This window comes from Martes martes (assembly GCF_963455335.1).
Source record: "Martes martes genome assembly, chromosome: 15".
NCBI classification, from domain to species: domain Eukaryota; kingdom Metazoa; phylum Chordata; class Mammalia; order Carnivora; family Mustelidae; genus Martes; species Martes martes.
In genome coordinates this window covers 24,186,433-24,198,632 of record NC_137903.1, presented here as the reverse complement: position 1 = coordinate 24,198,632, position 12,200 = coordinate 24,186,433, and the positions used below count along the sequence as shown (strand labels likewise).

The 12,200-nt window shown below is 36.4% G+C and overlaps 1 protein-coding gene across 1 annotated transcript in view; it reads right to left on the bottom strand.

The window, feature by feature from the left end:
* LOC308355510 (complement factor H-like) overlaps positions 1 to 12,200 on the bottom strand; it is a 76,157-nt gene that overhangs the window by 5,752 nt on the left and 58,205 nt on the right. The window contains exons 12-19 of the mRNA XM_080823776.1: positions 11,090 to 11,266; positions 10,163 to 10,345; positions 9,873 to 10,055; positions 7,411 to 7,584; positions 4,087 to 4,269; positions 3,414 to 3,623; positions 1,091 to 1,267; positions 204 to 380 (exon numbers count right to left, since the gene is read on the bottom strand). Of these exons, the coding sequence (XP_080679902.1) occupies positions 204 to 380; positions 1,091 to 1,267; positions 3,414 to 3,623; positions 4,087 to 4,269; positions 7,411 to 7,584; positions 9,873 to 10,055; positions 10,163 to 10,345; positions 11,090 to 11,266 (1,464 nt within the window). The remainder of the gene's footprint in view (positions 1 to 203; positions 381 to 1,090; positions 1,268 to 3,413; positions 3,624 to 4,086; positions 4,270 to 7,410; positions 7,585 to 9,872; positions 10,056 to 10,162; positions 10,346 to 11,089; positions 11,267 to 12,200) is intronic.

Below are 12,200 nucleotides of genomic sequence, written 5' to 3'. Positions count from 1 at the left end.
CCAGAGACCATAGTTTGAGAACCACTGGGTTCAGACTAACAACTGAGTACACAGTTTCATTCCTTTATGTTAAAGCATAAACCTTCTTTGACCTGGCCTCAAACCATCATCTACGTCCATTGTTTAAATGACATTAGAGGGAATTGTATCTTATATTACTTAAGACATTTTGATAAATAGATTCTAAAATTTTATCGAAGTACCTTTGCATATTGGCTTTCCTATCCATTGGCTCTTAATACACCGTATAAAATTGGGTCCATACAATTGGTAATTATTTGGACACGTATAAGTCACTTTTTCTTCTGACCTATATGAGTCCTTCTTCGGGCCTATGGGTATGGCAATACCAAAGTCAGGTAGGCCAAAACAATCCGTTTCTGAAAGAAAAGAACATGTACTTCTTTGGTAAATCTTTTAAAACACATAATGACCAATAACTAGAATGTAGAATAATAAGTACATGTCAAACCAATGGGCACTGTACACAATTTTTATAAGTTGAAAAACTGTTAGAAGTCTTTTGACTTAATTATATTGAATTGCCCTATGTTTATCAAAAGTAAAATATGGGGACAATGATATGGGAAGTCTGAAAAGGTAGAGATACATGTAATGCTTGATATCACATTTCTTCCACTGAAATTCTTTTTTGCCCATACGAGCCACCTACATTATGTATGTATTTGTATTTTTGGCTTCTGTCAAAATCTGTTTCTTTTAATTATATCAAATATCTTAGAAAAGTATATACTTCTAAGGAGATAACTGATAAACTAACAGTAAATTGAATAATGATGAGCTTGCTGAGCAGGGACCAGCTGTGATCCAGGCACAGAGATGAGGAGTCTGTGGACGTGTATCAGAGGATGTCAAATGTGCACATGAAGTGACGTGAAAGTGAAATAATTTGGGCTCATGCTCTCACACTTTTCTTATTAGTAGGGTTATTACTTCTCTGCCAGACTCCACAACTTTCCAGAGATACCTTGTTAAATTCTAGAATTACTGCTTGGTTTCATATTTGTACCACTTATGCTCTGAATTAAGAATATTGATCAACTTTAGAGTAAAATTAAATACACTGTACTTATGCATTCTGGTGGATGAGACCATTTTCCTCCTAAACACTTTATAGATGCAGATCCATTAGTCCCAAAACCTTCTTCACATTCGTATACTATTTCTTCTCCATACTGGTAAGTGTCTGATTTGCGAGGAGGAATACCATGTGGAACCACATATTCTGGTGGTGCACAAGGAAGCCCTAAAAAAAAAAAAAAAAAAAGTGAAAGAATGACTCCATATTTCATTAACTCTGAAATTTCATTTTAGGTACTGGTTGCCATATTTGGCAGTCTAATTTGAAAAGAAGTGGTAACACAGGAGCTACGATCATAACACAGAGAAGGTGCACAAATTCTTCCTAAAACCACCACTCTGATGTGTGTCCAGCTGGCAACCAGAGCAAGAGCTTGAAACTAAAAAATTCAGTATATTATCAGCTGTAGCAGCTTCTTTCTAGATATGTCTCCTGAGGCAAGGGAAACTAAGGCAAAAATAAACTATTGGGACTACATCAAAATAAAAAAGCTTTTGTACAGTGAAGGAAATAATAAAACTAATAGGTAGCTTTCAGAACAGGAAAAGATATTTGCAAATGACATATCTGAGAAAGGCTTAGTATCCAAATATGGAAAGAACTTATAAAACTCAGCACCCCCAAAGTGAATGATCCAATTAAAAATGGACAGGAGACATGAACAGAAATTCTTCCAAAGAAGAGTACAGATGGCCAACACACATGAAAAGATGCCCAATATCACTCATCATTAGGGGAATACAAATCAAAACCACAATGAGATACCACCTCACACCTGTCAGAATGGCTAAAATTAAAAAAAAAAACCCCACAAGAAACAACAGGTGCTGGTAAGTATGTGGAGAGAGGGAAACCCTCTTGCACCGTTGGTGGGAATGCAAACTGGTGCAGCCACTCTGGAGAACAGTATGGAGATTCCTCAAAAACTTAAAAATAGAGCTACCCTGTGAACCAGCATTTGCACCACTAGGTATTTACCCAAAACAAACAAAAAGTCTAATTCAAAGGGATACATGTACCCTGATATTTATAGCAAAATTATTTACAATAGCCAAGATATGGAAACGGCCCAAATGTCCACTGATAAATGAATGGATAAAGAAGAGGTAGTATTATGCCTCCATCAGAAAGGATGAATATCCAACTTTTGTATCAATACCTATGAGACTGGAAGAGACTATGCTGAGTGAAATAAGTCAAGCAGAGAGTCAATGATCATATGGTTTCACTTACTTGTGGAGCATAAGGAATAACATGGAGGACATTGGGAGATGGAGAGGAGAAGGGAGTTGGGGGAAACTGAAGGGGGAGACAAACCATGAGAGACTGTGGACTCTGAGAAACAAACTGAGGGTTTCGGAGAAGAGGGGAATGGGGGGATGGGTGAGCCTGGTGGTGGGTATTAAGGAAGGCACATATTACATGGAGCACTGGGTGTGCTGCATAAACAATGAATTTTGGAACACTGAAAAAAAATTAAATTAAATTACAAAAAAAGGAAAAGAAAAGGTAGTATGTATATTACTCAGTCATAAAAAAGAATGAAATCTTGCCAATGGCAATAGCATAGATGGAGCTAGAGACTATAATGCTAAGTAAAATAAACCAGAGAAAGACAAATACCATATTCCAGTTAGGCAACATACAGTGTAATATTAGTTTCAGGGTTATAATGATTAAGTGATTAATCAATTCCATACAACAATCAGTGCTCATCAAAGGGCCCTCCTCAATCCCCTTGACTAACTGGAATTTTAGTGAAAACTTTAAAAAATAATAAAATAAAAAATAAAAATGTCAACATATTTATGAGAGAGACTATTAGTGCTTCTTAAACCATTATAGTGAATAACAAAAAGCAAGCATTGAGAATTAATCATCTTATGATTAGTACCATATATTGTAAGAAATCAGGAAGAAAGTGATAGGAAAAGCAACAACAACACAAAGCTGATGGCAAAGCAAAGCAAAAGTTATATACAACTTATATAAATAGGTAGGAATATGAATAGGCATGCCTATATGAATAGGTAGGTTTAATTACACTACACACCTAGCTTTAATTAAACAATTGCCATCATTGAAAGTGATTCTATAACGAATCAATAAAATTAACAAAAATGGGATAGATTTGGTTATGCAAAAATTGGTAAAGTACATGATTATATAAATGATTTTAGATATTTAGATATAAATGATTTTAGATACTTAGAAACCTAAAGGACTCTTTCTCATGACTTTGATGACAATTATGTTTAATGGATCGTACTGAAAATTAAAACTAGAATTTCAGTTTGCATACTGTCCTCACCTATACACCGGGGTAGAGAACTCCATTTTCCCATCTCGCATGTTATCTCCTCTTTTTCAGATATCCTGAAACCATCCTCACAAGTGTAATTTAATTTGCTGCCATGTGGGTAAAGCTTAGGTTCTAATGTTTCTTTTATTTCTTCTGAAAATTCAGATGACTTAATGGTTCCATGTTCTGTACGAGGTGGTTGAGGACACCCGAGTTTTTCTGTATGAAGAACAGAGATCAAAGGGTCAAGTATAGATACAAGGTATAAATTGAAAAGTGCAATAAAATACCACTTGGGATTTTAAAATAAGGATAACTTGGATAAATTAGATACCAAAACACTGAAAAACATTTGAAACTTGTAAGCATATGTATCTCCATAAAATCTGTGCTATTATCTCCTTGTTTGCTATGCCCTTGCATTCTTGTCCTGTTCATCATGACGTGTAAAATAGGTGTAAACAGAAATTTTCTATAGTATTTGCACAATAACCCAAAGTTGTCTAATCATTTCACACAAGTGAAAGAATTCTGATTGAATTGTATACTTAGTTTGTAATTTACTGCTTTGAGGTAAAGTGAAACAGATCTAGGGAAAAGTCTTCATCTTGTTCCTTTACACAAAGCATGAGCGTTAACCTCATTTGGAAGCATGTTATAAAGCAAGTTATGGGCTACTGACCAACACAGTGTGGTATTGACTGCCATTTTCCATCTCGGCACACAATTTCTTCTGCATCCTGAATTATATAATTGTCTTGACAGACAACAGATACTTTTTCTCCATCCTGATAATTCACCGTCGTTGCCATATTTCGAGCTTTGGGAATCTGAGGTGGAGGGGGGCACGACTGCGTTCTAACTTCTAAAAATATTAAAATTAGATTTCTTGATTAAAAATCATAAGTTAAACATATTACAAAGATAATTAAACAGAAAACTCAATAACAATATATCATTAATGATCAAATAATGACATTATGATCTATATATAAAAATACTCTTCAGCTTGTAGAGCACTTTAATATATCACATGTGGCGCTTATATTCTCACCGTCTTACTTGTAGTATCTTCGTTTTATTCTTTCTGTGATAAATCTTTCATAATTTATGTTAAAACTTATTTTAAAGATTTCTTTTTTTTAAGATTCTATTTATTTATTTGGCAGAGAGAGAGAGAGACAGTGTGAGAGAGAACAAGCAGAGGGGTGGGAGAGGGAGAAGCAGGTTTCCCGCCCAGCAGGGAGCCTGATGAGGACCCTGGGATCATGACTGAGCCGAAGGCAGACACTTAATGACTGAGCCACCCAGGTGCCTCTCTTTCAACAATTTTTCTTTCTTTCTTTCTTTCCTTCGTTCTTTCTTTTTTAAAAGGTTTTATTTATTTATTTGGCAGACAGATATCACAAGTAGGCAGAAAGGCAGGCAGAGAGAGAGGAGGAAGCAGGCTCCCTGCTGAGCAGAGAGCCCGATGCGGGTCTCCATCCCGGGACCCTGGGATCATGACCTGAGCTGAAGACAGAGGCTTTAACCTGCTGAGCCACCCAGACGCCCCTCTTTTAATGTTTCTAACCATTTGGAGATTCTAACTGAATTGTCCATTCAGTAAGAGGCACTACATAAATACTGAGTGGACAATTCAGTTAGAACTTGAGCTTAATGACTGTGCCACACAGGCACCCCAAAAGAGAGATATTTCTTCAAAAATACAGCTTCCTTGCATTGAGAAAAGATAGTAAGAAAATCTGAATATTTCAGTACTTATTAAAGAGATTGAATTCTTCATCAAGAAAAACTTCCAAAAAAAGCAAATTATATATCAGATGACTTTGTAGGTGAAGTCTATCAATCATGCAAGATAGAAATAATAAAATGATAATATGCATAATAATAATATCACATAAATAGTTTCAGAAAACAGAGAAGCAGAGAACAGTCCTCAATTTGTTTTATAAGGCCACCATAATCCTAATAACAAAACTTGGGAGATGCATTTAAAGAAAAAGTAACTATAGATTTATATTCTCCATCAATATAGATGCAAAACTCCTTAAAAATATATCAGCAAATTGAGTACATGAAAATATAGAAAGAATAACATCTCACTACCTAGTAGAGTTAACTCTAGGAAGGAGAGATTTGTTCAACATTCCAAAATTTATGTATATAACTCACTGTATTAAGAGCATTAAGGGAGTCATATTATCATATCAAGAGATACATAAAAAGCATTTAAAAACATTCAGCATTGGTTGATCACAAAATTTCTCACTCAGTTAAGTGAGAATAGAAGGCAATTTCCTTAAACTGATACGGGCCATTTACAGAAATCCTAAACTGACATTATACTTGTGGTAAAATGTTGAATATCCTCTCCCAGTGATCAGGAATGGGACAAAGATGTATGTTCTTATCTCTTCCTTTCAACAGTTTAGAAGAGGTCCTAGTCAGTAAATAAAAATGAACGGGCAAAAATAAAATCTTGTATTTTCAGTGATATAATTGCTTATAAAAATTGCAACAGATCTACAAGATAGTACCTAAAATGAATAATGCAACTGGCATAGTGTCAGAGTATAAAATCAATGAGCACAATTCAAGTGGGAGGACCAAGGCATAGGAAGAAACTGACCTTACCTCCTCCCAGCAACTCACAGGTATATATGGAACAATTTCCTCTGAAAACTAGCTGGATAGCTCCTTCACAACAAACAGTGAAAGGGCCACTTCCAGGTGGGTATGAGAGTCAGAGACCCCGTAGGGACAGAAACCCCACCCCTGGCAGGGCCACACACAGTCAGGTGTTCTCCCACACAGAGATTCTCCCTGAGCAGAGAGAGGTTCGTGTCCCACATCAGCACCCCAAACTCTGGGATCTGCAAAAGCAAGATGAGCCCCCAAAACACCTGGCTTTGAAAACCAAAGGGTCTCACATCCAGGAGACCCACTGGGCTGCAGAGAACAGAGATTTTTTTTTTTGAAATAAAGATCTTTTTTATTTAAATAAAGATTTTATTTATTTATTTGACAGAGAGAGAGAGAGAGGGAGCACAAGCAAGGGGAGCAGCAGGCAGAAGGAGAGGGAGAAGCAGACTCCCTGTTCAGCAGAAAGCCTGATGTGGGGCTCGATCCCACGACTTTGAGATCATGACCCAATTGGAAGGTAGTCACTTAACTCACTGAGCCACCCAGGCGTCACAGTCCCTCAGGGGACCCACCTGAAAAGAAGACTTGGAGAAACACCTAGACATATGAGAAGGAGATTCATTTGCCAATCTTAAAGCATCTACCTGAGAGGCAGGGGTCTGTTGGGACTCTTTCCCCCATGGAGATGCTGACACTTTCCACCTTGGTAACACCCGCGGGTGCACTCCAGCCCGGCTCTCCTGGGGCCCCAGCCCTGCCTTCTCCCGCTGCCTCGCTAAAGCTGGCAAGCATGCTCAGCCCACAGAGGGGACGTTCCTTGATCTCCTGGTTCTCCTGGCCAGAGGGGCTTGCCTTTCTGGGTCCCACAGGACTGTAACACTGGAGAGGTCATTCGTGGCAAGCTACCACCTCCAGGGCACTCCACAGACATTGGACTGAAACGCACTCCCAGGCTTGCTGTGACAAAGGCCTTTTTACGTGTTCTGGAATGTTAGCTCCAGGGGCACTTCAGATTTGCGGCATATCTGGAGGCTTCTCCGGGAACGGGAAATTTAGGGGGACGAGGGGGACGCCAACTGTGTGCTCTCTTCGGCCTCAAAGAAAACCCAAACGCTGATTCTTAAAGCTACCTGATGGGATGTTAATTTAAAGCCACCACGTTTCTGGGTTTTGTTTTATAGCAGACTAAGGCACTGAGGCAATTAATACTTAGGAATAGTGTTTGGGCTAGTTTCTAAATTTCCTTCCAGCTGAAAAATTATGTGCAGTGATACATAAGCAAAAAATTTTAAAAGACGCAAAAATACTAAAATTACAAGTTAGGAAGAAATAGAGTAAGTTTTTGAAAACAAGAGCTTACCTGTGCAGCTTAGTTCGGGGTTCCATCGCCCATTTATGCATGTTGAGTGCTTCTGCTTTGCTGGGTCTCTGCATTTATAATTTACTTTCTCGTTATGATTATATATAGTCTTAGCTAATGGTAGTGCCTCTTGTCTAGTCAAGCTGTATTTACATTTTTCAAGTTCATCAGTTGCTATAAAATGAAGATATTCCCTTGAAAAGACTAATAAGAATCAAAGCAACTACTACAAAAAAGTAGCTTAAAGTCAATAGTATAATGAAATTAGCATCTGAGACCATAAATCCCACCAACCAATCTACTCCTGACCATATGGCATGAGATGGGCTCTTATGTATGAACATAAGTCTTATGTTCAGTCCTGGAGATTTTTGGGAAAATGTCCATCATAAATACCTTCTGCACTTTGGGGATTAGAAAAGTATAAGAGGCTCACTTTTTAGGATGATCTACATACTGAACAGTCATCACCTTGACTACATTTGGTCCCACATTTATCTGTGGAAGTAGAATATATGAAATTGCTAGCTTAAATATATTTTTTCAATAAAGATAATACAATAAGAAAAGTACAGCTAAGATGTCTCATACAGAATGTGAATATTTAAGTAGATCTTCTGCATGATCACTAAAAAATAGGAACAGAGTCTTGGAATTAGAAGCCGATTTTAGTTTTACTGACTCCGAGTTAAATATACCAACTGTTTATATAGCTACATATTTCCAAAATTCAATGCAGATTGAAGTAAGTACAGATTGATATAGAGGTCTTTGTTAATGATTTGTTAATGGTTAGCCAAAGAAGTAATGATTTTGTAATAAAAAATAAAACAAAGGAGACTTATTCAAAACACACTGGAGGTTGAGAATTAGTCCTGTTTTTAAGGCTTGTCCACAATGTTGAGGGAGACAAAACAAGGTGTTCAGGTGATGGTAACTGAGGGACAAAAGGAGTGGTGGTGGTGGTTGTCATTGCCCTGTGACTGATTGGTTTCTGAAAGAATTTGTTTATTAGGAGAAAATAAACATTCGGAGAAGAGTGAACAGCTAGATTAGCTGGAGGTATGATATTAATACTGAATGAAGAAAATTAAGGGCTATGATAGGTGTAAGGGGATTATGTTAAGCTGAATATAGGTAGAAGATTAACCTTTGGAAGGCAAACTCTGAGATCAGAAAAGAAGAATAATTTGAAGCAGATATTTTAGAATAAGAATGAAAAGTTGAGCGTTTTCATGCCTGTTATAACTTTGGGTTTTTCCCCTGATGTGAAATAAGGGGTGATCATTGTGGAGATAGAAGAAGACAAAGATGAGGTTTGGTGTTGAAGGACTGACAGTACTTCTAATGGGAATGTGTTTAGCAAAAACATAAGGATTAATAAACAACAAAGCTTATGATTCATTCAACAAACTCCTGTTTAATGTGTGCTGTATGTCTGCCAGTCTTTTGGGTATTGGGAATACATCACGAACAAAAGAGGAGTAAATGCCTGCTCTCATGGACTGTGTGCCTAAGCCTTGCCTTCTCCTTGGAACAATTAATGCCTAGAAATCTGACGAATAAGTAAGACGGGACACCCAGGGCTCTCTTTGAATGTAGGACTTAGGAAAACTCTAGGAAAGAACTCGTTCCAAGAGAAAAATGAAAAGGGTCCCCAATATTTTTCATGTTAGTCATAAAAGACTTGTTCATCCAAAGGTCAGGATGATTTACATACATCAACCTGAGTGAAGTCATCCATCAGATTTGTTTCCTGGCCTAACCCTGACTGCCTCTTTCGACGGAGTTCTACTGATTGAGAGGGTCTGCAGCCCACCCACCCTCAGCACATTAACTTGTTGCATTTGAGACAGATTGGGAAATTGTTAGAGACTTGGAGAGAGGCAATATTCCTATAGCAATGTAGCAAGTGTGTATTAACTTCCTTTTTCCAGGGCTTGAAATTAAGAGTACCACCTAAAAACAAAAGTGTTCTATTTTCCTGGCAATTAGTACTCATATTTAAATAATATGAATAACCATAAGTAAAATTTAGCTTCATACTTATAAACAGTGTTAATATCAGGAACAGAAATACTGATAAAATTCTATTGCTAATTTGTAGACATATAATGAACTATAAGCAATGTCTGCCTTCATTATAATTTAAGAACTGACTTTTTAAAATAAGATTTTATTTACATATTTGAGAGAGAGAGAGCATGAGTAGGAGGGTCAGAGGGAGAGGGAGAAGCAGACTCCCTGCTGAGCAAGAAGCCTGATGTAGGGGTTCAATCCCAGGATCCCGAGATCGTGAGGTGAGTGGAAGGCAAACACTTAACTGACTGAGCCACCCAGGTCCCCCTGTGATGGGACATTTTCAAGAATATACTTAAATTTCAAAAATATGTTAGCAAATATAGTTTTTAAAATAAAATGTTAAATTTCATTGGCTGTCAATTTGAGAAGTGTCTTCTCACCGATGCACTGAGGAAGTGGGGTCCACGTTCCATTAAGGCATGTAATTGACTTGAGTCCAATCATTGTAAAGTCTTCCATGCAATTGAACTCTACTGAATCTCCATGGTGATAGGGAGGGGCAGAAGACTGAACAACAGAGCCGTAACGAAGTTCAGGTATCTCTCTACATGTACTCTCCACCTCTGTGAAAATTTCACAAAAATATGTTTACTTACAAAATGCAATTTTTGTGTTTATATGAATACAGAGTGTTGATTTCTGTTTAAATATGAATTTTTTTATACATTACCAATACACATAGGCAAGTCTGTCCATTGTCCGTCAACACACTGAATTTTATTAAAACCCTTCATCAGAAATCTAGTGTTGCAAACATATTCCACCAAATCATTGTGTTCATAGATTTCTTTTTGTGTTTCTTTAACTTCCCCATTGAGGAGTTGAGGAGGTGGAGCACACTGTTTTGTTTGCTCTAGAAGAGAAATACTGTGTAAATAATGGTTAAATTATCTATTCTACAACTTAAAAATCCATAAAATAGAGAGTTTTAAAAATTAATTTATGTAATTTACAATATAATTTATTATAGCATTCTTAAACAATGGTACTACACCAGAAACATGTTTCTCAGTTCTATTACTTACACTGAACGAGGGTATTGGAAGTATATTTAAGCCCAGAAAATATGTTTAATAATCTAGATATTCTAAAGATGTGTGCAAACCAATTAATAAATGTGGTTGTGTAAATTACAGCAATATTCATATTCCATGGAAATATTTTATCAAAAGTCTTTGAGAAAATGCCATGATTTGAGGCATTTGATCAAGATGTTTTAACTTTGATTAAAGCATACATGTGATTGAATTGAAAATAAGTTGCTTGAATATCGTTTAGACACAATGAAACTTGAGGAAAGGTCCATGCTATACAAAGTGTCCAATATTATTGGTGGAACTGTAGGCAAGAGGAAAAATAAAAGGAATGTGAGACATCCTATATGTATCTATGCATACTTCCACTACATATTTCAAGAAACAATTGGAGATTAGTTGCTTAAATAAGGAAGTCTGAGGGATCTACCCACCCAGTACATGTCCTGGCTTAATGCACTAGATTATAGACACACTCAAAGCCAACAGAAAATTAAGAGGTAAAAAAGGGCTGATATCCTAATCCTAATTCTTGTTTTAGCGGTTGTAAGATAGATACTCACCTTTACATGTTGGAAGATTAGGGGACCATCCAAAGTGGTAACATTGAACTGAGTCTGGTCCAACTCTTTTAAGTCTTGATCTGCAGGAGAATTTCAACACGTCTCCAACTCTATATTTGTCATTTCTGGGGTTAGCAATTAAGTTTTCTTTTACTTCTGGAAGCTTGCATTCTATTTCTATAAAAAAAAAGGTCAAACAATTTTAGTGAGAATATTTAATCAATCATCACCAAAGTAAATTTTATGTGTCTTATAAAAATGAGGATTTGAATACTGCATATACAAAGGGGCATCAGATAAATCCTCCTCCTTGAAAAATATTCCATATTAGATTTTACACACCTTCTAAATTCATAGAGGACTAAGGAATATTAAGGCATTGAATAGCAGTATATGTATCCTGAAAATTTATTTGTAATGTCAACTTGCTTATATTGGATCTGATTTTATAACTGCCATTTATTTATAAAATATAATGTGATATTGTTTTGTACTCTCAAAACATGACAGTATTCTCTTGCATTAAAAAAAGTGATGCTATAATTTTAAAATTGCACTCAAATAAGAATTGGTATTTTAATTTAATGTAAATATAATTGGAGAACCAGAACACACTTAAGGCATTTCTAATGTGGCTTAAAGACACTATTAAAATTGCTTAATTTATATTATATTATATCATGTTAATTACATTAGTAAAGAAATAAAACTGAACCATAAACTGAAACATGAAGGGGCGCCTGGGTGGCTCAGTGGGTTAAGCCTCTGCCTTCGGCTCAGGTCATGATCCCAGGGTCCTGGGATCGAGCCTCGCATCGGGCTCTCTGCTTGGCAGGGAGCCTGCTTCCTCCTCTCTCTCTGCCTGCCTCTCTGCCTATTTGTGATCTCTGTCTGTCAAATAAATAAATAAAATCTTTAAAAAAAAAAACTGAAACATGAAACAAAATAAAGAAACATGTTCAAGGCCACATAACTAGGCATATTCTAGGTGTCCTGAGTATTTATATAATATACAACTATCTATTCTTATTGAACCTATAATTTATATCATCTCTTAACAAACTGTTGATTATTCTGATTCAATTTAAGAATATGAAAATTATCCCTTTAA